At 44.5% G+C, this 25,942-nt stretch overlaps 1 protein-coding gene across 1 annotated transcript in view; it reads right to left on the reverse strand.

The window, feature by feature from the left end:
- Window positions 1-23,393, reverse strand: part of ABCI18 (non-intrinsic ABC protein 4) — a 35,113-nt gene extending 11,720 nt beyond the window's left edge. Inside the window, exon 1 of the mRNA XM_086498102.1 lies at window positions 22,707-23,393. Coding sequence (XP_086354228.1) covers window positions 22,707-23,180 — 474 coding nt within the window. The 5' untranslated portion in view covers window positions 23,181-23,393. The remainder of the gene's footprint in view (window positions 1-22,706) is intronic.
- Between the last annotated feature and the right edge of the window lie 2,549 nt (window positions 23,394-25,942).

The raw sequence follows: 25,942 nt of genomic DNA on the forward strand, positions 1-25,942 counted from the left end.
GTGGCTAGAACGCCTATTCCACAGGTTATGCCAGTTCAGCCCGCCACCTTTCAAAGCCAGCATGCTGTCTTGAATGGACAGGGAGCTGGATACCAGGCTATGCACTCAGTTTTTCCACCACCCACGGTACATCCTAGGTATTTCGGGGGTGGATCAATGTTCCAAAGTATGGCTGGTTATGCACCTGGAAGTCAGCCGTACATGCCAGGAACAGTGTTCGGGGGTATGCAAGGCATCATGCCAAACCCCATGTATGGTAGCATCGGCATGCAGCAAGGTTTCCACTGCAACCAGGGCCGGTTTGGGGTGCCATAGGGTCATTTTGGCATGGCTGGTTTTTCTGGACAGCAGCCAGATATCGCACCTCTGATGCAAAATGTTAATGGCCAAGGTGTGCCGATCATGCCTACTACAGTGCCCATGTTGCAGACCATCCCTTATGACAACTTGGGGGCACTAGAGAAGCCGAAGGCTTACAAAGAAGGTGGTGCAGCAGTAAAGTTCAGTACCTTCAGTGGTTTCGAGGATAAGACAAAGGCCCTCACTTTCCTCCAGCAGTTTGATACAGCTTATGCGGGAGGGAATTTTATAGAGGCCTCGAAGGTCAGGAAAGCTGCCACTTTCTTAAAGGACAATGCGCTTACATGGTGGACGACATTGTTAATGCAAGGATAGGCACCCGCCACTTGGGTTTACTTCAAGCAAATGTTTGCATCTGCTTGGCTATCAAATGAATTTGAAGCCGACGTCCTAACAGATTGGCACCAGCTTACTTCAGCTTCGTGCAAGAGCTTGCTGGAGTACAATAGGAGGTTTTGTAAAGCGTTACTCTTAGTGACCTCCTACAGATTTGTGCCACTGACAGAGCAGATAGAAAAGTACTGTTGTGGGCTGCCTAAAGGGCTTCGCGATTACTGTACAAAGAACAGAGTGGCTACCCTTACTCAGCTTATGGAAGTTGCGAACACTGGTCTTGCCTTGTTGAAAGGAGAGGACAGAGGATTTCCGAGCAGTGACAAAGGAGGGCAGCAAAAGAAAAATTCAACGAAGAAGCCCTTTGTGAAAACGGCTCCTGATGCGTCACAGGGGTCAGAAAAGGTCACCAAAGATGAGGATTCAGCCGGGACTTCTGAAGCGCAGGCAAAGAAACAGAAAAGGAAGCCTTTTGTGCGCAAGTCGCTCGAGGAAAAGAAGGTCCTAATGGCTGAGAACAAATGCTTTATATGCGAGCAGCCTGGTCAATTTTCTATCAATTGTCCACAAAGGAAAAGGCCAGCTGACTCAGAGGATAAAGAAGACCAGAAAGGCAAGAAGCCAAAACCCACGGCAAGTTTAGTGCCAGACATGGTGGGTGACAGGCCCAACACAGATGCCAGTGAGTTATGCAGGGCATGGGGTAAAGTTAGGGATCATACGGCACTCATCTTCTTTGATCCTGGTGCCAAAGTCACCAGAGTTAGCTATGAAGTTGGGCATCAAAGCTGAAGAGATGGGGCACACAGCAGAGGCAGGGTTGGCATGTCCTGGCCACTCAGAGTGTGTTACTCCCATCATTGGAAAACTGCGTCTGCATATTCAGCCGTATGTGGACACTGAAGAGTTTTACATCATGCCGCTGGAAGGTTGTGACGCCTTGTTGGGGATCCCGTGGATGTTCCGAGTGCATGGAGTCTTGGATGCCTACAACAAAAAGATCATTGTACAGCATAGGGGCAAAACTCACATCTTGGATGTAAAGCTTAAAGGAGAGTCAGTCCCTATTGTATCTGCTTCTGCTATCACTTCTGTAATAAAGAATCATCTTTCTGTGTACTTGATTTTTGCACGTGATGTCTCAGATAGTTATCAATCAAATTATCTGTGTTAGATAAAGAAAGGTCAGCATTTTTGCAAAAGTTTAGTGATTGTTTTTCTGATTCATTACCGTCGCAATTGCCGCCAGAGAGACCTGAGGACCATCGGATAGATTTGGTGCCAGGGTGTAGCCCACAAAATAGACCTCCCTACAGGGTTAGTGCGGCGCAGCAGAAAGATATTATGGGCCAGGTTGAGGAGTTATTAGAGAAGGGGCTGATTCAGCCTAGTTCTTCACCTTTTTGCTCCCCAATGCAGAAGAAGGATGGCTCATGGCGCATGTGTATTGATTACCGTGCGTTAAATAAGAATACCATCAAGAATAGGTTTCCTATTCCTAGAATTGATGATATTCTCGATCGTTTAGAGGGTGCTGCAATTTTCAGCAGGATAGACCTTAAGAGTGGGTACCATCAGATTCGTATAAGGCCAGAGGATGCGCACAAGACTGCGTTTAGAACGACATTTGGTCTTTATGAGTTTCTAGTGATGCCGTTTGGACTAACAAATGCTCCTGCCACGTTCAACAGAATGATGGACGGGATTTTCCGCTCGCATCAACAGTTTGTTGGAACGTTCTTCAATGACATGATAGTGTATTCGAAGAATGAAGAGGAGCATAGGCGTCACTTGACCATTGTGTTCGAAGAGCAGAGCAGTCACAGGTTACTTGTCAATCCTAAGAAAAGTGAATTCTTCCTCGAAGAGATCCACTTTCTGGGCCACATAGTCTCAAAGGATGGTGTTAGAATGGATCCCGCAAAGGTCGAAGCTATCAAGACATGGCCAGACTTGAAGACTGTGCACGATGTCAGACGCTTCTTGGGATTGTGTTCCTACTATAGAAGGTTTATCAGAAATTTTGCAGAGATATCATCGCCTCTTCACGCTTTGCAAAAGAAAGAGATCACTTTCAGATGGACCCAAAAAGAGATTTCAGCTTTTAGTCTCTTAAAGGAAAAGTTGACTTCAGATCCAGTTATTGTTTTGCCAGATCTCAAGAAGTCATTTGTGGTCCAGTGTGACGCGTGTGGCAGTAGCATCGGAGCAGTGCTAATGCAAGATGGACGGGTAGTAGCTTATGAAAGCCGAATTTTGCAAGGGCCAGAGAGGACTATGCAAGTCTATGAGAAAGAGCTCTCGGCCGTGATTCATGCGCTTTCTAGCTGGAAGCACTACCTTTAGGTGCTGATTTTGTTGTCCAAACAAATCATCAGACCTTGCGATACACAGTCAAAGTTATCCGAAAAGCATATGCGATGGGCAAACATTCTTTCCATGTTCCACTTCCAGATTATGCACGTGGAAGGCAAGAAGAATGTTGTGGTTGATGCGTTATCAAGAAAGCCACAAATTTCAGCTGTGTCAATTCCTTATCATCATGAGCTAGATGACATGAAGGAACAGTATATTGCTGATGAAGATTTTGCAAGGATCTTTGAATAGTTACAAGAGGGGCAACATCACGAGCACTACCTCCTCAGAGATGGTTTTATGATGATGCATGGCAAACTTTGTCACTAGGCCACTGCGACATAAGGTCATGGAAGAGAGTCATGTCCCACCGTATGCAGGACATCGTGGCATTGATGCAACAGTTAAAGCGGTAGAGACATTCTTCTATTGGCCTACCTTGAGGAGAGATGTGGATGCCTTTGTGCGAGCATGCATAGTTTGCCAAAAGGTCAAGTTTGACAGGCAAAAGGCACCAGGGTTGTTACAACCACTGCCGATTCCGGATAAGCCATGGGAAAGCATTGCTATGGACTTTATCTTTGATCTTCCAAGGACGCCAACAGGGAATGATGGTATATGGACCATTATCTACAAGTTCAACAAGCAGGCCCATTTTATCCCTGTCAGGAAGAAGATAAAATCTGACCAGATGGCACGCTTGTTCATGTACAATGTGTTTAAGTACCATGGTATGTCACAATCGATATCAGTGATCGTGATCCTCGCATGACCACTTTGTTCTGGAGAGGATTGTTTGAGAACATGGACACTACGCTCAAGTTTTCGTCTTCGTTTCATCCACAAACTGATGGACAGTCAGAAGAGGCTAATTCTACTGTCTTAGATCTGCTGAAATGCTATGTGTCAGATAATAAGGGCAAGTGGGAACAATATTTGCCTATGCTTGAGTATGTGTACAATAATACGGTGCATTCGTCTACTGGCAAAGCACCTTTTGAGATTGTTGAAGGCGGCAAAAAGGTTCCTCCCATTTTGCATACAAAGGACAAGATCTTTGAGGCAGATCGATATGTTGAGAACATGGATGAGATGTATAAGAAGATTAAAGTTGCCTTGAAGAAGACTCAGGCAAAGCATAAAAAGGTTGCTGATCGTCACCGTCGTGAATTGCTACTATCACCTGGTGATTGGGTTCTCTTAAGGTTCGAAAAGGCAAGGTTAAAGAAGATGAAGGGCAAGGAACGGTTGTTTCCTAAGCTCAGCATGAGTTACTATGGGCCTTTTCAAGTGCTTGACAAGATCAGCGATGTGGCTTACAGGCTGAAATTGCCTGATGCATGGAAGATTCATAATGCGTTTCACGTGAGTCTTCTAAGACCCTTCGTGGGTGATGTGCCAGAAGATATGTCAGTTGAGGATCAGCCAGAAGTTGAGGAACTTGATGAGATCCTGGTACCTGAGCAAGTTTTGGCACATAAGGACAGAAAAGTTAAAGGACAAGTTGCAAGACGCTATTTGGTGAAGTTCAAGAACTATCCGCCTATGGATGCAAAGTGGATGGAAGAGCATGAACTGTCAGAGTCACCAAATGTATTGCAACTTTACCTTTGAGACTTTCGGTTACAGCCTACTTATGCCCCAACCCAACGTGTGCAAAGGAGGGGTAATGATAGAGCTAGTACATCAAATGTACATATGAATTCAGTGTAATAGATGGAAATGACAAAAGTATGAAGGCCTCATTAAGTCATTTGTATCTATATGTTATGACCTTTCTTGCGGATACATGCGATGATAAAAGAGTGTTGATAGCACAAGATCATCAGTGGCGTGTATTTATGGTATGCAATCGAGGACGTTTGCGATTTCAAGAGGGGGGTATGTCACGAGGACATGGCAGTTATTAACCATGTCACAAAGATGTGGCAACTGCTAACCTTGGTTGTTGGTTTCTTTCCAATGGGGTTTATTTTATTTGTTTTGAGGCCCTCTTCTTGAAGTAGCAAACGGTCGGACATTGCATGGCCAATGTGAACGGTAGTTTCACCCGCAGATGGGTAGTGGTCGGCACTAGAATTCGTATGGTAAGAGGATGTCTAGGCTCAGAGCAAGATCATATAGGTCCCCCCGTCAAACTTAGCAAGTTGGTGGATACTAGGAAGTGAACTCAATTAAGGCGTAAAGTCAAGGTGGGACTACCAACAAAAAGTATCCGACAGTTGGGCCACATTGCACCTTTGGATACGGTCCCAATGAGGATAGATGGTCAGAAGACCAGTGGGAGCCCAACGGAAGCATCTCCTAAAATTTAGGGAACTGCTATTTTGGGCCGTGAAATGTGTTCGCGTCATTACCTCCGGTATGACCAGGGAAACATTTCACAACTCTGCCGCGAAGTCAATTGGGCAACCGGTTAGGATATTTTTAAGCGGCAAACCCGAAACGGGAAAATGCTTGTAAATGCGCCAAGAGGCAAATTCTCAAGCACTTGCCTCTTCCAAAAAAATGGGCGCTGAATTTTTAGGCTGGGAAGGTCTTTGTCACAAAGTGATGACGTGGCGGACAACAGAAACCCTAATTTCTGCCAGAAACCCTAAAATTCCTACAAACCCTAATTTCTACCAGAAACCCTAATTTCCGAAATCGCGGAGGCTTTTTTTTTTTTTTTTTTAATGGGAAAATGATGAGCGACGCGAATTTTGCTTTAAAGACTTTCTAAGAGAGAGAGAGAGTAAATTAGTGGTGAGGGCCTCACTTCTCAGAGCATCTGGACGTAGAGTCTGAGAGTGAAACCCTAACCGCTCTCTTGTACTTTGATTTGATTAATATAAAAAGAAATACCGAAAGGGGCGCCAGTCTTTGGGGCCAATATCTCTAGGCACGGAACTCCGCCGGGCCAGTGTACATCTATTGTGATCTGTGATTTGTTTTGAAGTGGTTATTTGGTGCTGTCGCGGTTGATTCTTGACTTGGAGTGTCCAAGTCTGTTACAGTGGTATCAAAGCACGGCCGATTTCTCTTCTACGGGAAATCCGATCCCCGAAATTTTTTTCCGCGGCACCTATGGCTTCAGGCAATGATCAGTCGACTCCCTCTGCATCTAGAGATGCGGGCTGGGATCACAACGAAGATTCAAACAGAGAGTATGGCCCGCCTCGGCCTACTGAGGTGGAGCAAAGAGAGATGGAGCGTCGTCAATTGATTGGCGATACAACAAAGATGATGCTCAATTTTGCCAAGGACCCGAAGATGGCAAAATATATGAACCAGACCTCTTTGGAAGAGGTACAGATGGAGTGGCAGAGAACCACAACACCACTCCCGAAACCCGCTCTCAAGAAACCTTTTGCCTCCAAGGAATATACGGAGAAGGAACTGGAGAACGTGGTTGATACACGGATTGCTCAGCTTTTCGACGTGCAAAAGAAGGACAAAAAGCACGGCAAAAAGCAGAAGAAAGGCACTGACTTCCCGGGATATTTGGGTCGTCGGTCGACAATTGACAAGGCAAAGAAACAGAAGAAGCGTGTTCGATTTGAAGGAGTACCCAGTTCTTCTTCTTCTTCTTCTTCTGACAGTTCTTCTAGCTCTTCAGATTCGAGCGAAGAAGACAGAAAAGGTAAAAAGCGAAGCAAGAAACAAAGCTTCGGAAAGGGCAAGAAGAAGGCTACATCTCGCCCAGAGACTGACAGTTCTACTGAGGACTCGTCCACAGACAGCTCAGATTCCGATGACGGAAAGTTTTATGCGAACAAGAAGAATTTTTACAAAGCCAACCAGTATGACTTTCTCGAAGATAAAAGCAAGAAAGTCCGAGAGTTTAAGGAAGGTGGCCACTCGATCAAGTTTGATACTTTTCAGGATACTCAGATGCTTCGAAGGCTTTGTCTTTTATACAGCAGTTTGACATTGCTTTCGCGGGAGGACGCTATTCACAGCACTCCAAGATTCGGAGAGCTGCCTCTTACTTTAAGGGGAATGCTCATACTTGGTGGTCCATGCTTCTATTAAGCAAGACTGTGCCAGTTACATGGCTGAAATTCAAGAGGCTTTTTATTTCTTCTTGGTTGACTCAAGAGTTTGAGCGAGATATACAAGCTGCTTGGAACCATCTCCGGATGACCAAGAGCGATACAATGAATTCTTATTGTGAAAGATTCTGGAGCTCTTTTCTACCCGCCTCTTCATTCAAGAAGATCTCGTTCAGAGAACAGATTGAGCGGTTTACCTTGGGTCTACCTACAGAGATCCGAGATCACTGCTTGGAACAGAAGTCAGCTTCGATTCAGGAGTTGATGAGTCATGCGAAGCAGGGCTTTGCCATTCACTCTGGCAGTTTGACCTACCCCACAGATAAGGCCATGACACAACGAGCCGAACAGACTTCTAGGAATGAAAGTAGAAAGAAAAAGAGCAACCCAGAGAAAAAAAGATGCACGACCCAAGCTTACTCCGGAGGAGAGAGCTCGCTTCATCAGAGAGGGGAAGTGCTTTGGATGCGGGGAACATGGACATATCTCCGCGAAGTGCCCTAAAAAGGCAAAGAAAGAACAGAATGATAAAGATGACCACAGGTCTGAGAGTTAGAGAGCAACTGAGGAATGTGGTGGAAAAGGCAGATAGAAAAGCAGAACCGGTACCACATGGCATGGGACTTGCACCGAATCAAATGAATGAAAGTACAAACTTTGTCGCTTTTTGGCACAAAGTGAAGGATCAGGAAGCTCTTTTGAAGGAGCCAAGGCCAACTTCTTTTCACTTGGAATTGGCGGCTCGATTTGGAATTACGCCCGACAGACTGACGCCACAGGCGGAGGTAGTTCGACTGGCACCCGGATGGGATGTTGCCATTACACCGAGCATTGGCAAACTTCGTTTGCAATGACAGGGGTGTTCAGGGCACGCGAGTGACGTTCTACTCAGGATCCCTTGGTACCACAAGAACTATGCCGTGGTTGACTACCGGATCGAGAAAGCGACTTTGATAAATGAAGGGCTTAGAGATTGTACTTGATGAACTTCAGTTTCTTACTCATTCTTTTGAAAGAGAACTGAACGATGGATAAAGGTTGAATATGTTTTGACCTAATCAAAAGAACGCCAAGATTTTTCTCCACACTCATGCCGATTGCTTTTCAGAGGGCCTGAAGATCAAACCATTGATCTGATACCTAGAAGCACGCCACCGAATCGGCCACCTTACCGTGTGAGCCGAGTACAGAATGAAAAGATTATGAACCCAGTGAAAGACCTCTTGGAAAAGGGTCTTGTCCAACCTAGTACTTCACCGTATTGCTCTCCACTGTTGTTGGTTTTGAAGAAAGACGGATCTTGGAGAATGTGCATCGATTATAGCACTCTCAACGAAATCACCATCAAGAACAGATTTCCGATTCCTAGGATCGATGATATACTCGACAAGTTACAGGGATCCTCGTGCTTTAGCAGGATTGACTTGAAGAGTGGATATCATCAGATCAGGATAGCGCCAGGAGATGTCTACAAGACTGCTTTTCGGACGACTTTTGGGTTATTTGAGTTTTTGGTGATGCCTTTTGGCTTAACCAATGCTCCTGCGACATTTAACCGGATGATGGTCAGGATTTTTCGAGAGTACAGGCTATTTGTTGGCACTTTCTTTGACGACATCATTGTTTTCTCCAAGAATGAGGCAGAACACACAGATCATCTGCTTCAAGTCTTTCAGGCATTACGAGATCACACGTTAGTGATTAATGCAAAAAGCAAAGTGAAGTTTTCCTACCAGAGATACACTTTTTTGGGACACATTGTGTCAGCAACAGCAGGAGTGTAAATGGACCCGGCCAAGATAGAGACTATCCGTGATTGGCCCGATTTGAGAAATGTCCATGAAGTTAGAAGCTTCTTGGGATTGTCCAGGCGGTTCATACGAAAGTTTGCAGAGGTTGCTTCCCCTTTGCATACCTTGACACAGAAAGGAGTACCTTTTTCGTGGGGACCCACAGAGGTGACTGCCTTTCGGACATTGAAAGAGAGATTGACTACAGGACCAGATTTGACTTTGCCGGACTTGCAGAAGTCATTTGAAGTATATTGTGATGCTTGTGGTCGTAGTCTGGGTGCGGTCTTGATGCAAGAAGGCCATGTCATAGCTTACGAGAGCCATTTGTTCTCTAGGCCGGAGATGACAGCACAGATTTATGAGAAAGAGCTTTTGGCGGTTATCCATGCTCTTACTCAGTGGCGGCATTACCTACTCGGAGCGGATTTTATTGTCTTTACAGACCATCAGAGTTTGCGCTATTCTTGTCACAGAAGCAGCTTTCGGAAAAGCAGATGCGGTAGGCGAACATCTTGTCACAGTTCCACTTCCAGATTGTCCATGTGCAGGGACAGAAGAATGTGGTGGCAGATGCTTTGTCTCGGAAACCGTTGGTTCTGGCTATTCCCGCGATACATCATAGGAGCTTCGAGGATATGGTCGATCAGTATGCCACAAATACAGATTTTGCAGATATTTTCACACGGATACGGGATGGGGAGACAGTAGTTGGATACTCCCTTCGGGAAGGCTACTTGATGAAAAAGACTATGTTGTGCGTTACACAGCCGTTGAGAGAAAAGGTTATGACTGAATGCCACTGTCCACCTTTTACGGGTCACCGCGGCATTGCTACCACCATGAAGGGGGTGGAGAGATACTTCTTTGGGCCGAGACTCAAAAAGGATGTGAAAGAGTTTGTGCGCAATTGCTTGGTATGCCAGAAGGTCAAGTTTGATAGGCATAAGGCACAAGGATTGTTACAGCCTTTACCCATACCCACCCACCCCTGGGAAAGTATTGAAATGGATTTCATTTTTGATCTCCCGAGAACACAGAATGATCACGATGATTTTCCGATTACATGGCACGTCTGAGACGATTGTCTCCGACAGAGACCCCAGATTTATGAGTTTGTTTTGGAAGGCAATTTGGGAGAACATTGGCACGCGGTTGCAGTTCTCGTCCTCGTTCCACTTGCAGACTGACGGGCAATTTAAGATTGCCAATTCAGTGATTTTAGATTTATTGAAGTCTTGTATTATCTCGGATCAGAAGACTCAATGGGAAAAGAACCTACCTTTGGTGGAATTTGCCTACAATAACACGATACACTCTTCGACGGGGAAGACGCCATGTGAGATTGTTGAAAGTGCTGCGAAGGTTCCATCCTTCCTAAGCACGAAAGATTAGATATTTGAAGCGGATGAATATTCGCGAGATTTGGATACGGCTTTTGCCAAGGTTCGCGAGACTTTGCAAAAGTCTCAAGAACGACAGAAAAAGGCAGCGGATCGCCATCGTCGCGACTTGAAACTGAAGGAGGATGATTGGGTGCTCTTACTTTTGAGAAGGCACGCCTAAGAAAGAAAAAGGGAAAGGAGAGGCTTTTTTTTTCAAAGCTTAGTATGTGATACTACGGACCTTTCCAGATTACTGAAAAGATGAATGATGTCTCCTTCCAATTGAAACTGCCAGATACTTGGAGGATTCACAATGCATTGCATGTGAGTCTCTTGAACCCTGTTAAGGGTGATGTGCCTGATGATGGGGAGCCTGATGAGCAACCCGCAGTGGAAGAAAACGAGGAGATCCTTGTTCCTGAACAGATTTTGGCACATAATGATACGAAGAAAGGTAAAGTCCGAAGGCGATTCTTGGTTTAGTTCAAGAACTTTCCTACATTTGATGCGAAGTGGATGGAGGAGGAGGACCTAGCAGATACTCCTCGGATTGTGAAACTTTACCTCGATGTTTTGGTTTAGCATAGTCTACTCCAAACGGAACCCAAAAACTCAGCTTGGCCGAAGATCTGGTGCAGTGGGATGCACAAGAGGGGAGTTACTCCGCTCCTTTGTCAACAGATGCCTCGATTTTGATACTAAAGTCACTGATGTCTCTTTGAGCTTCAGGGATACTGAGAGCTGACAGTATTCTGCTGGATGACTTTATGAAATGGAATTCCTGATAATGATACTGATTTGTTCTTGACTTCTTGTGAGTGCAGGAACTGATAGCCGAAATGACTGCAGCATTTTGGTCTGATTGATCTCGAATAGACATGGTTGCAATAGGGGTTAGTCAATCGAACATCGATGAGGTCCCGATTGGACCTAGATGTGATTGCTAGCTACATTGCCGATAAATCATGGTCTAAGATCCGAATGAATGTTGAATGTCATGTGATGTCCTGTGATGTCTGGTGATGTCCCGTGATGTCGTGTGATGTGACTGTCGATTGCGTACATGTGCTAGATTTGTGTTCCTAGTACGTAGGTACTAACAGTCAGTGTCTGCTAAGACGGTTTATGGCTTTTGTCGATTTTGCAGGCGTAATCGCGGTCGATTACAATGCTTTCAAGAGGGGGTATGTCACAAAGTGATGACGTGGCAGACAGCAGAAACCCTAATTTCTGCCAGAGACCTTAAAATTCCTGCAAACCCTAATTTCTGCCAAAAACCCTAATTTTTGAAAATCGCAGAGGCTTTTTTTTTATTAAAAAAAATAATTTTTTTGGGAAAATGATGAGCGACGCGAATTTTGCTTTTTTTTATAAAAAAAAGAGAAAAAGACTCTCTAAGAGAGAGAGAGAACTGATGCTTTTTATTTTAAAAGCTTCTGGGGCTCTGCTTTTGGGCATCCCTTGTAACCTTTAAATTAGTGGTGAGGGCCTCACTTCTCAGAGCATCTGGACGCAGAGTCTGAGAGTGAAACCCTAATCGCTCTCTTGTACTTTGATTTGATTAATATAAAAAGAAATACCGAAAGGGGCGCCAGTCTTTGGGGCCAATATCTCTAGGCACGGAACTCCGTTGGGCCAGTGTACATCTATTGTGATCTGTGATTTGTTTTGAAGTGGTTATTTGGTGCTGTCGCGGTTGATTCTTGACTTGGAGTGTCCAAGTCTGTTACAGCCTTCATTTGTATTTTGTCACAAGTTTTGAGCTATGGAGTGCTTCCTTTCCCTCTTATGTACAATGTGGTGCACGCTACACACTACGCTCTCTCCCCTACGTGAAGCTATGTGATGCCCCACAAGAGGGCTCCTCATTTGATTGATGTACAATTGTGTGGGTTCATGCTTTTGTGCTGAGGCAAGAGCCTCCTTGAGCAGGAACAGGGGTAGCTAGCTGCTACTCCAAAGTAGGCACTGGTGAGGGTCATAACCTCACCACACAGGTGCAAAATCAGCGCTGTGTATGCGCTGTAATTTTACTGTTTTTCAGCCATACGCACACCAGAACCTTTGGGAATCGTGCCCCACTGGCAGAGGACAGTTAGGGGACTGGTTGGGGCTGAAAACAGGGCAAAAACCAGTAAATACAGCGTGCTGAATTTACTGTTTTTGGGCAGGAATCAGAGGGTATACACCAGTAGAAGTGAGTTCCAGCAGGGGAATTGGTTTAGCGCAAGTTTAGGGGCTATTGTGCTGCCGAAATTTGGCCAAAACAGGCAGTATCTAGTGGGATACAGTCAAAGGATTCCCAGGACTCTTCTTTGTACTTTACCCTCCTAAAGAATAAAGAAATACCGAAAGGGGCGCCAATTTTGGGGCCTACAGGTTGTCGGCGTCTGCTCGGAGCATTCTAGCTTCCGAGCCGTGTGTGTGATTAAGTGTTAATTCCCGTCGCAGGTTTCCTTTGCAAAGTGCTCTGTGTGTGTGTCTAAAGTAAAGAATTTCGGGTGAAAGCCAACGCCTACCGCCCTACGGGCCGGTTTCAACAGAAGTGAGCACGAGAGAGAGAGAGAGAGAGAGAGAGAGAGAGAGAGAGAGAGAGAGAGAGAGAATCTCATGAACCAATCAACCTTGGCAATGAATAATTGAATGTGTATACAATGGAGGCAAGGGGTTGCTTATATAGCAATCCTAGTAAATTGCCCTACCCAAGACTTTGACAAATAAGTAAAATAAATACCTAAAAGCCAAACTAAATAATGCGATCACATTGGGTAGTTCACTTGAGATGCCTAAACTTTAACAGTCATCAGTTGGTTACGAGTTCAATTATGTATATGTGTGGGTGTCGACTGCTTTACTCTAGGCCCCATCGGACGAGAACCATAAGTTGGTTGGAACTTCTTCTGCTACTGCTTCTCTAAGGGTTTAGGCTCCTCGGTCGGGATCTTTAGTGGCTTGACACGTCAGCAGTTTGTGAATTTAGCCCCTCGCTAGACCTTTTCCTAATTGTAGTGTCATGTGCACATCTAACCCTATGTGACGTGGACAAGCTACTTCATGACATGGGTTCAGTTCAGTTAGATTAGGAAGTGTTCTGGCACTTTTGTGAGTGTTCGCAGACCGTGCATGTCCAGGCATTTAGAGTAGATGCATATCCTTTGGTTGCACACAGCTTGACCATCAGATTTCAATCAGAACCCACCATGCAATTTTACGATGCATAGACCTATTTTCCCAATTTTAGCCAATTTTCACTTATTATTTTTAAGTGACTTTTGTTGGGAACTAGGTAGGGTAATTTTGATAAGCAAGTACATAAGAAACCTAGCGCTAGCGCTTTCTAGCAGAAGAGGCAACAGGGATCTGACATCCAACAGTGCACTTTCTCAAGCAAGACCCCCCCCCCCCCCCCCCCCTCCGCAAGAAGACTCAGCGTTTTCAGCCACCATCAAGAAGAGCCAACGTTTTTCCTTCCATTGTAGATCAACCCTAGCGTTTTGCATTTGCAGGACAACCTGGCAACAACAGGACCACAGACCCTCTAGCATTTTTGCAACAAGACCCAAATTCAGCCCTAGCGTTTTTGGATAAGCACAGTCCCCTAGCGTTTTGCAGATTCCCCGCGACAAGACCACAAGAAGCATCAACGTTTTCAGTTTCTAGCATCAAGACTCCGCAAAACAAGTGCCAAACCTCGCAGATCTCACCTTCTCGCAGCAAATCCTCGCCGCACGGTCAAATCCATCGAAGTTTGCAGATTCAGCCCAGAAAACACAGATTTCAACATCTGCGTTTTCAGTGCGTCGTCGTTGCATCGTCATGATCGCCGCCGTCATCGACATAGAGTCAGAATTCAACAAATAAAGATTTGCAGATTTCAGCCATTAGCGTTTTCATGATTTGCATGATAATGATAAGCATGATGATTTGCATGATCAAGATGCGATTACTCAGAAGCATGATGATTTGCAGGATAATGATGTGATTGATCACAAGGATGATGGTTTAGTTGATGCTTTTTCAAGCGAAGCTAACCTCATTGCAGATTCGATAGATCATGAAGAACCTATCTTGGCTCTCAAGTCGAGGTCCAAAGAACCCCCATAGGAAGTATTATGTGAACGAATGATTAGTCAGGACGCATTGTTAGAGTGTTTCATTCGAGATGCTTTCCTGTATTTCAGTCACCGTCCTTATGTGATCCCTTTTCATAGGCATGACATATTGCACGATGAACACGATTCACTCATGAATGAGCACAGATGTATGCCGATTACTCATGAAAAGATTAAATGTTTGCACCCAAGGAATTCACATTCTATGTCTCTTCCTTGGCATGACACAGTAACCGAAAGAGCACAAGAAAGATTGAGCATCAAGCATCGGCATTTCCATTGTGATTTGCCACAGTTGATTGATTTAGATCAGAAAGTCAAGAATCGACCCCATTGTTTGCGTGTTTTTGGTGAATGGTTTTGTTAGGTGCAGCGAAATGAATGTTGTATTTTCTCAAGATTAGTGATCTTTATTGCTCAAGGTTCCTTTTAGTTCTTACGGAAAGAGAGAGCTTTCCGTCTGTAGAGTGCTGTGGTCACGAACAAAGTGAGTGGATATTGTGCGTGCAAGTGAATGAGACTGAGAGAAGGAGAGAGGAGAGATACGACACCCGAGAGGTTGTAAAACCCTCCTCCGAAGGCCCCACTCTCGTCGGCGAGAGCTGTCTACTTTGATTGCACAAAGGTGTACAATTCGTATGCAATGGACTGATGCAATGGGACTATGCCGATGACGACGACGGTGATGACGACGACGACACTAGGCTGAAATCTGCAATCTTTCTACTGTTGTCCAAAAACGCTATGGGCTGAAATTTGCAAATCTTCTATCTGCTGAATTCTGACTCTATGTCGATGACGATGTCGATGATAACGATGCGACGACGACGCGCTGAAAACGCAGATGCTGAAATCTGCGTTTTCCGGGCTGAAACTGTAAACCTTGCGGAAACTGACCGTGCGGCGAGGAACTGCTGCGGGAAGGGAGATCTACGAAGTTCGGGACTTGATCTGCGGGTACTAAGGGCTGAAAACTGAAAACGCTGATGTTCTTTGACCTTCCGTCGCGGAGAATCTACAAAACGCTAGGGTTTGTAGCAGATGCAAAAACGATAGGGCTGAAAATCTGTAAATCTGACGCCGATTGTCTGCAAAGGCAAAACGCTAGGCTGATCTACTGTCTGCTGTAGTCGCCGGGGCTGATCTGCTGTGCAAAACGCCAGGGCTCTAGGTTGATGGATCTGCTCCAAAAATGCTAGGCCTCTTGGGGGGGTTCTGTTGAGAAGTTGCCTGCTGAGCATGTGCTCTTGCTGCCTCTTCTACCAGAAAGTGTGAACTTGGGTTTGCTTATATATTAACTTAGCAAAATTGCCCTACCTACTTTTGTAGGAAAGTCGCTTAAAAATAATAAGTGAAAATCCCAATAAATAGGAAAATAGGCTAAATGCACTGGAAAATTTCCCTAACTGATGCTAATGGATTCTGATGGGAATTCCGATGATCATGTTGTGTGCAACCGGAGGATATGCATCTATGCTAAGTGATTGGGCATGCATGGTCTACGAATAGACTCACAAAAGTGCCAGATCACTGCTAATCAATCTAAACTTGACTTGACTGACTGAACCCTGCTGTGGTGTAGCTTGTCCACGGACACATAGGGTTGGGATGTGTCACGTGACAGGTTTGACACTCCGTCTCTATGTTCATCTACATTGCATGCACGGTCTTTTAGGAAGACTAGAATTTTTCCAATCACTTTACATGGAATGGGTATGTTCATGTTTTTGTGTTGGAAGTGGTTTCAGGATTTTTCATCCTTGGAGATTCTTGAAGAAGGTAGACGCATGACTATAAACGAAGTTGAAGCATTGAAGGAGCCACAGATGACTTTTGTCGCTTTCGGGGCGGCCCAAAGAGACAAGCGTTGCAGACCTTTATGAAGTTCAAGTATCGCATGACCCACGCATCAGAGTGGGCCGGCAAAGAGTCCTTCCCAGGATTCCAAACGCTATTGGCGATCTCCCTCGACGCAATTTAGTTCGGTACCAGTCCCTCACTTTGAAAAGGTGCACATCTAACCCATGTGTACGTGGACAAGCTACTTCATGACATGGATTCAGTTCACTTAGATTAGAAAGTATTCTGGCAATTTTGTGAGTCTGTTCGCAAACCGTGCATGTCCAGGCACTTAGAGTAGATGCATATCCTTTGGTTGCACACAGCATGACCATCAGATTTCAGTCAGAACCCATCAGGAGTATTTTCACGGTGCATAGACCTATTTTCCCTATTTTAGCCAATTTTCACTTATTATTTTTAAGTGACTTTTGTTGGAACTAGGTAGGGCAATTTTGATAAGCAAGTACATAAGAAACCTAGCGCTAGCACTTTCTGGCAGAAGAGGCAGCAGGGACCTGACATCCAACAATGCACTTTCTCAAGCAAGACCTCCCCGGCAAGAAGACTCGACGTTTTCAGCCATCAACAAGAAGAGCCAACGTTTTTCCTTCCATTGCAAATCAGTCCTAGCGTTTTGCATTTGCATGCCAACCTGGCGACAGCAGGACCACAGACCCTCTAGCGTTTTTGCAACAAAAACCCCATTTAGCCCTAGCGTTTTTGGATCAGCACAGTCCCCTAGCATTTTGCAGATTCCCTGCGACAAGACCACAAGAAGCAGCAACATTTTCAGTTTCCAGCATCAAGACTCCGCAGAACAAGTCCCAAACCTCGCAGATCTCACCTTTCCGCAGCAGATCCTCGCCGCACGGTCAGATCCATTGAAGTTTGCAGATTCAGCCCGAAAAACGCAGATTTCAACATTTGCGTTTTCAGCGCGTCGTAGTTGGATCGTCGTCATCGACATAGAGTCAAAATTCAGCAGATAAAGATTTGCAGATTTCAGCCATTAGCGTTTTCAGATTTCAGCCTGCCATCTCGTCCTCGTCCTCATCGCCGTCGACATCATCGGTGTCACAAGACGAGCACCACGTGCCAATAGAAAAGAACAGACTGAACAGACTTTTAGCACTTCAATAACAACTAAACTGAGAGAGAGAGAGAGAGAGAGAGAGAGAGAGAGAGAGAGAGAGAGAGAGAGAGAGAGAGACAACACGCGACACAATGGCGGAATTCCACCCCAGAGAGTATTGGCCCCAAACCTTGGTGCCCCTTTCAATATTTCTTTATATTGCATCAACTCAGTACAAGCCGGTACTCGAAACTTTACACCTTCGCCAGGAAGCATGCCAGAGAATGAGCCCTAACCTCATATTTAAAGGCCCTTGGCCTAAAAAGCAATTACAGTGAAAAGCCTTCAAACTCAAAAGCATCTGGTCCAAAAAGCAATGCCAAAAGCTGCCAGCGTAATTTACGAAAATCCGTACAACCTGCCACGTCATCATGCCAACGCAATTTTTGAAAATCTGCCACGTCATCAACAGCTACGCAATTTTCGGAAATTTGTTGCTGCTTCTGCATCTTCTAGGATTTAAGCCCCTCGGCCCACATCTGCAAGTTGGCTCCATTCTTTAGGCTTTGACACGTCAACAGTTTGTGACATCTCCCCTTCTTCAAAGAGAGTAATCGTCCGCGATTACAGCATATCTGCAAAACAACTCAAGTTAGCTCAAAAAAAATTCAGAGGGTCATTCCGAGGGACAATCAGTTTGCTCTTTTTGTTAAGGAGTTAGCTTCTCCTTTCGGCTCTTTTGATCAAGGAGTTAGCTTCTCTTTCAGCTCTTTTGATCAAGGAGTTAGCTTCTCCTTTCGTCCAGATCGGAACTCTTGATATTCCGGCATAGTAAAATTAGCCATCACACCCAGACCGTACTGATCTTCCACGGGTGTCTTGATGCACTAAAATTACATACCTAGGCAATCTCATCCAATTAGGAATATTCAATGGTTGGCACATCACAATGCAACACAAATGCTCACATATGTATGTTACAAGACATAGAAACATAAAGCCGCCGATAAACACCCCCCCGTAAATAACCATCCAGGTCCACGCCATGAGTTGTTCAATGACTCCCTCATCACTCCTGCAAATAACCTAAAAAGGTCCAGGCCATGAGATATAGAGGCCTTTTACAACCAAACGCCCCCCAGACCGCAGCATGCGTCGTTTGGAGGTGCTGAGAGTAACCACTACTCAGACTTCTTAATACTCCTCCCGCACAACCATCCAGGTCCGGGCCATGAGTAACAACAACAATACTCCCCCCCGTAAATAACCACAAGGGTCCGGGCCATGAGTATGAACAAGCATTCTCAAACATCATTTCTCACTACTCTACCCGCGAGTAAGATCACCATTCTTTGAAACCAGTATTAAGACCAAAGCCAAACAATTCAAATCGGTACCAAGACAGGTCCAAAACAGATGCCATCCATTTCAAACAAATTCCAAACAGGATCACCAAACAAGTTCTCAAACAGATTTCAAACTTAGAAAGCAATCTCGACATCAGCCGAGCTCGAAAAGTTGACTGACTTTCCATCCTGAAACCTACACCAAAAATTAGGGTTAGATTCCTTCCATAGGGTCCTAGCCGAGCACAGCATGGTCCATCAGCTCTTGGACAAACAGTGTTTCTTTGGCGGCGATGGTAGTCCCAAGATAGCAATCGCACTGGACCTCCAAAGTCATCTGCTCGTGAAGAGACATCTACTGAGAGATGTCGAGAAATTTCAAGTTATAATCTGCTAGGGTTTCCATGGCAAGCATTCAGGATAGTTGTACTCCGAAGGAAGATGTCAGACACCATATAACTTCAAGCAAATTTTTTTTTCCTTGAAAGCTTGCCAAGTTCCTGAAAGTGTGCAGCTTGGTAGTTATAGGCATCAACATGGTACTGTCTCTGAGAAAAACAACAGCTCGAAACAAATCTTGGATCCTTCTCTTGCAAGTGATCTTAATGGCTTATGCCCTGTAAGACATGAGCGGTGAAGACGGGAACGCGCCCGATGCGCGATGAAGTAAGGGTGGGAGTGGCTAATAAGTCCGGGTTGGAGGGCGAAGATACCTCGAATAAAATTCCAATAGCTCTGTCTGCTCTTTTGTAGGACCAGTATGCTTTCAGAAAAGCACACTCCTGATGCCCTGATACCACTGTCACAAGACGGGAACCACGTGCCAATAGAAAAGAACAAACTTTTAGCACTTCAATAAGAACTGAACTAAGAGAGAGAGAGAGAGAGACGACACGCGACACGGAGTGGCAGAATTCCACCCCAGAGAGTATTGGCCCCAAACCTTGGCGCCCCTTTCGGTATTTCTTTATATTGCATCAATTCAGTACAAGCCGGTACTTGAGACTCTACACCTTCGCAAGGAAGCATGCCAGAGAATGAGCCCTAACCTCATATTTAAAGGCCCTTGGCCTAAAAAGCAATTACAGTGAAAAGCCTTCAAACTCAAAAGCATCTGGTCCAAAAAGCAATGCCAAAAGCTGCTAGCGTAATTTACGAAAATCCGTACAGCTGCCAGCCACGTCATCAGCCAACGCAAAACGCGGAAATCCATACAGCCTGCCACGTCATCATGCCAACACAATTTTCGAAAATCTGTCACGTCATCAACAGCTACGCAGTTTTTAGAAATCTGCTGCTGCTTCTGCTTCTTCTGAGGTTTAGGCCCCTCGACCCACATCTACAAGTTGGCTCCAGTCTTTAGGCTTTGACACGTCAACAGTTTGTGACAGCCGGCAAGTCCAAAGCATTGTAGAGATTTGTGCAATCAATAGTAGACTGCTCTCGCCATAGAGAGTGGGACCTTCGGAGGAGGGTTTGACAACATTCTGGTGTCATATTCTCTTCTCTCTCTATCTCTCAGTCTCAGCAGCTTCATTCACAGTGTTTGCCACTTTGTTTGTAACCATTTGCACTCTCTCACTAAAGGAATGGAAGGCTCTCCCTTCCGTAAGTAAAAGGAACCTTGAGCACAGTTCAGAGCACTCATCTTGAGCAAAGTTCAACATTTACTTCCGCTCCACCTTACATGTAGTTCTCACGCTTCTGTCCCTATACATTTCAGCTCCATCCTGTCAGTGTGAGTAAGCAACAAGGTGCTCCTAGTCACCAAAGGTTTTACTACACGACCCCTGACCTGCAAGCCTCGTCATCGCCTATCTCATTTCTTCCGGCAACTTTGTCCCACACCCCCCCTTCCCCGTTGCGCGTGCCTCACTTTCTTTCCGACTTGCCGGCTCCAATTGTTCCTACCTGATCTTGTTACCAAATGGGTTTTCATTATGCCACGAGCAACATATGTTGTGATACTCAATGTCTCCCCATTGCAAGCCACTCCCCACCCGCTTGCCCATGTGGCTAGTTGTATCTCGTTTTTGCAGTTTCTAGTTGATGGCCTCGGGCTTGCTTTGTAACAATGATGTACTTGCCCTCAGAATCGGCACCCGCTTGGGCATTCTAAGGGATCTTTGAAGTAATAGAAATTAGCTTCTTTCTTTGAGTAATGATGATAATAATATTCATAATAAAATGGTTGAAGTGTCTGGTGCAAACCTTCTATGTGCCTAAAATCCCTACCAGAAGGGTGAAAGGGTGGCCAACCCACAACCAAGGGCATGTGCACGTGAGAAAATCCGTAAGCACGAGTAAAAGCATCTAGAAGGTGAACGTAAAGCTCTAACAGAATGATTGTAGAGGTGCAGTCAAGTCTTGTTATACTTTTGTGGACTGCCACCATGTAGCCTACGATAAGTAAAACACGTGTATCCAGTTTCGACATCTCATGCTGATCAGATTCTTGGAGCATGAGATGTGCACATTGAATTCACATCTGTTTGCGTATACTTTCCACGATGGCATGAATCAGCATATTGACATGGTGTGGTCAATTGGCGAGTTCTAGGTCGACAAGCAAAAGCCCCATGTCACCTTGCAAATGAGTTGGCAAATCATTTTAACTAGAACTGCCAGACCCTACTTTCTCATTCTCACATTTCAAGAATAAGAAGGGGAACAAAAAGTAGCAAATCATCTAGGCCTCTCTAGCATCTCTCCACCAACCACAAGTTCTCTCTTTTTCTCCCATGTGCCCATGTCTCTTCTCGCACATCTATCCACTCGCCCATCGACCATGTTTTGCTGCCATAGCCAGATCTGAACTGTTTCAAACCACCAGGGCCCCTCTTGCAAGCATCCTATTGGGCCTTTGCTGCTGAGTTTTACAGTGGCTGGATTATCCTCAGCCATTGAGATATGCAGACTACAGCCTTCAGAACGGTCCCAAAATAGCCACATACAGCAGCATTTTTGTGGTAGCCCATCAGATCTGTATATTTCAGGCCCCAGATCTCAATCAACCCGTCAAGTCTGCGTTTTTGCAGTCAATAAGTCATCAGATCTGCACCTTTCGGCGAGAGGATCTTGCCGTAGCTCTAATTCAGCCCTAAGGTAATCAACCAAGAAGAACTCGGGACTTGGAACTTATAATAGAGTGGCTGAAGTACTCAAGTCTACCTTCCGGGAAACCAAATGGTGCAAAAACAATAAACAAAAGCAAAATAGTGACCATTAAAAGGAAGAGGGGGGGGGGGGGGGAACTAGCACATTCTACAAGAAGGTATCCACTTACAACTAATGTAACAAGAAACATTTCATGTGTTTCATTGTTTCGTCGTTTCAAGCCATTTTGTTTGAAAACGCGCAGATGGAAGACAATACACAAAACACGTACGTTTCTAGAGGTTGTAGGAAATGTGATATTTAGAAGTCTAACTACCTATACATACATTAAAAGAAGTTCACACAAGTGATAAAATATGCTGCACCTCACAAGCTATGTGGCTGCTTTTGAATTTTGTGAAATTGAAAAAAAAAAATTTGAGTTTGAGAAGCATGTTTCGTCGCTCCGTTTCAACTTTGTTTCAAAACATTTGAGTGTTTCATATTTCGTTTCATTTCGGAAAAAAACACGTTTTCATGTGACTATGTTTCGACTACAAGCTCTTCTTCAGAATGATGGGCAGAAGAAATTAATCATAAAGTTCTTATATACTAAGTCAAGGGACAAGCAAAAAGGAGAAGAAAACCGACATGGGGCAGGCTAAAAGTTCCCAACTCTCAGACTCCCAAGGGTTAGGTTTCCTTGGACCTATGCTTTGGTTCCTAATTTGCCTGCATTTGAATCAATGCAATATACCCATCCTTTCTATGAGCACACAATGCACATTCATATTGCGAATGCTGGCTTAGTGAATCACATGCCATAAACTACAGCTTTATTTGAAAACCAAAAACCAGCAGTGATCTACATTATTGTGTAAATAAACACCAAGTCCTTAGTGCCATCACAAAGTTATGCTGATAAACAAATTCCATGTATAAAAAAACTAAGGTAATGCGTTCAATGCGTGAGATCCATACCTTGAGACGCAAGTCCAACGAGGGAAGGGGCTCATGCAGGGGATCTTCACCAGATTCATCTTTGTCTTTGTGAGAGGCATGCTTCTCATGATCAGACAGGGCTACATTAAAATCAAAGGCTTCATTGCGCTCAGCAAAGCCAAGGCCAATGAATGCATGCTTGCCATGCCCATCATCAATACGAAGCACGAAGTAGCGAGAGGAATCGGTAGCCGGCTCAACGGCAAGGTCACGTTTGCCTGGATGCACATGACAAGCTGCAAAGAGCTCACCTGAGTTGGCATCTTCGAGGCGGATCTCGCATACCTCCTTGACAGACACCACTCTGAGCCTACCGCTCCAAATTTTATCAGATTGCAGCCACTCCCCACATTTGTAACCCCCGCTTGTGCTTCTCGGCGGGATCTTGTACACAGAAACCTCTCTTACAACAAGCAGGGTGTGCTCGAACGACTCATCATCATCGTAGGACATCTCTCTCTCTCTCTCTCTCTCTCTCTCTCTCTCTCTCAGACTTTTTTTCTCTCTCTCTCAGTAAATCGAAGCTAATCAGGAAAGACCCACAAATCGAAGCTAGATGCACAAACCGCAGCTGCGCAGGTGAACTTCCACGCGTTTAATCCATATACGGATGTTCGTTCACACGCTCCCTTAAGGTTATGCAGAAGGTAGCTAATGTGGATAGAGCAATTGATAGTCGGCAATGACAAAATGAGAGAGAGAGAGAGAGAGAGAGAGAGAAAGTTGTGGGTATGACTCATGAGTAGAGATCTATCCTTTCATAAGCAAACCTAGATCTTCCCTTTTCAAGCCCACAAGCTCCAAAAATTGTTTCTTCCACAACGGTTACATGGAGGGGAAGTTGGCGTAGTTCTTCCCTGTTTTTGTCATCACAAGGAACGAGAGTTTTTTCTTGACCACACATCAGCAATGAGAGGTTTCCTATGTTATTTCTTATCAATTTAGAAAGAATTACTATTTTCTAATCTCCATTGAAATTCATACACATTCTTCTCATGGGAAAGGACACATACACACACACACACACACACATGCACAGAGAGAGAGAGAGAGAGAGAAATTGGATCACTCCAATTTGTTGCAGACATTATTCTGTTATGACAATAGCTTGTAAAGTATGCAAAAAAAGTAAAGGTTGTTCTTATGAAAAGATGTTTCTAATCATAAGTGAACCTATAGGTTCGTTCTCCACTTTGAATCCATATGTTATAACAGAAGGAACTTTCATACCATCACTTGTTTTTATGACAATTGTGCAACAAGAAGTAGGAGAAATCTCCTCAAATTTTATATAGGTAGGAAAGCATGCCCTAGATATCTACATTGAGAAGCTCTTTCCAATATTTTTGGTCAATTTTGAGACAGACAACGAAGCCCTACATTATGAAAAGTTGGAGCCATCTATGGTTTGAAGAATCACACTTCTTGAATGCTACACATGATCTACATATGAAAGGAGGTTCACATGTGTGCAACATAATAGAGTTGTATGGAGAATTAGGATGTCAGAGTTGGCTCAATGAATGTGCCAATTTTGACAAGGTGAGATTAGGCAATGCATGTAAGGTTAACAAAAATGGTTGAGCACAAATGAAGTGATAACACTAGTCAAATGAAGGCTAAATTAGGCTGAATTGGTGTGCCAAATGATATGGCATAAGGACTTGGCTTAATCAAGTCAATCAAATGACTCTTAGCGATAGGCATAATAGGCTTAATGTATAATTAATGAAATTGGCACTTTAATCAAAAGAGATGGGTCCAAAAAGCTTTTAAAAATGAAAAACAAGAGATTGGTTGAACTATATGTGCGCGTATGTCGCACGTGTCAATGCAAGGAACTTGCCGATACACCGCGTGCGAGCCACAAATGGCTCCAAGCACACAACAAGCCTAAACTAGTAAGCTCAAAGATGACGATGGTGTGTCACTCACCGCTCTACGCTTGCTTCGTGGAGGATTCCTCGCCGCGAAGAAGAGGGAGACGCCACTACACCGCACTCAACCGTCTCGCCGCCGTCGTGCCGCCGCAATGCTCGATCGCACTCTCTCTCTCTCTCTCTCTCTCTCTCTCTCTCTCTCTCTCTCTCTCTCACGCATACACACACACACAAGGAGATGAAGAAGAAGAAGATGGAGATGGAGCAAGAGCACTCTTCAATTGCACAAATGAGAGAATGAGTGAATTTTAGGTTTAGTTGACTTTTATATGAGCTCACCCCATTCACACTTGGGCGCCCATGCTTAGCCAACTAATCCCTTGAATGTTCCAGTTAGAGTGCGCCTCTCATCGGCGATCACTCTTACCCGTTTCCTATTGGACCGACAAGCCCGGTACCTGACTCTACAAGTAAATAATACAACGTCCGTCGTAGGTGATAGAGTGTCCGTGAGCCATGAGGGTTAACATGCCCCCCTTCCTGATGTAGATTCCGTCCTCGGAAGCTATTGAGTTGAAGCTCGTTTATCGAGGTGGAAGAGCATTTGAGATGAATGTCCTTAGCCTTCTTCAGTCACTGCAAAATCAAACAACATTGGCACAGTAATTGCATTCTCATATAGAATTAAAAAGCATATGCACTTGTAGGCAGACAATGTGATTGGTAACAGAATTTTAAACCATTTGTCAGCAATAAAAATTAAATTGCAATATAATCAAATGCATAAACAGATGTAAAGGTAAAAATTAAACAAGTCTGGGGCTGCTAATTTAACGGTCGAAAGGCACTAGAGATCGACTATTAATACCATAGGTAAGCTTCTTAATTTTCTCTGGTCAATTAAGTTGTTTAATCGCGAGAGCCAAGTATTTCATGTTCGAGGGCTGACTAGAGGCTATACCTAGAAGACCTTGTACTTAAGCTACGATAAAAGGAATTTCTCATGAAATCATCGCCTGACTGATTACCGTTTCTTTGACCTCCCAAAGTCTTTTCACAGTGATTCAATTTTGATGTGTGTGCTTATTTTGTATGCCTTGGGTTTTTTGCTTTTCAAGGAAAAGCGCCCACACTGGGAACCTCTAGGGCTCTATTACCATAGGCGATACATGTGAGTAAAGTACCAAATCAAAGCTAAGATTTCTCTTCCAGCTTAAGATTTTACATTGCGGCACTTTGATTTTTTGTTTGTTCATTTTCAGCATTTTAATTTTGTAACTTTGGGGGGTCATATAACAGTGTTACCCTCCTCAAGCTCATCACACTAGTAAACTC

Source organism: Adiantum capillus-veneris, chromosome 24 (genome assembly GCF_014529385.1).
Source record: "Adiantum capillus-veneris isolate H3 chromosome 24, ASM1452938v2, whole genome shotgun sequence".
Classification (NCBI taxonomy): Eukaryota; Viridiplantae; Streptophyta; class Polypodiopsida; order Polypodiales; family Pteridaceae; genus Adiantum; species Adiantum capillus-veneris.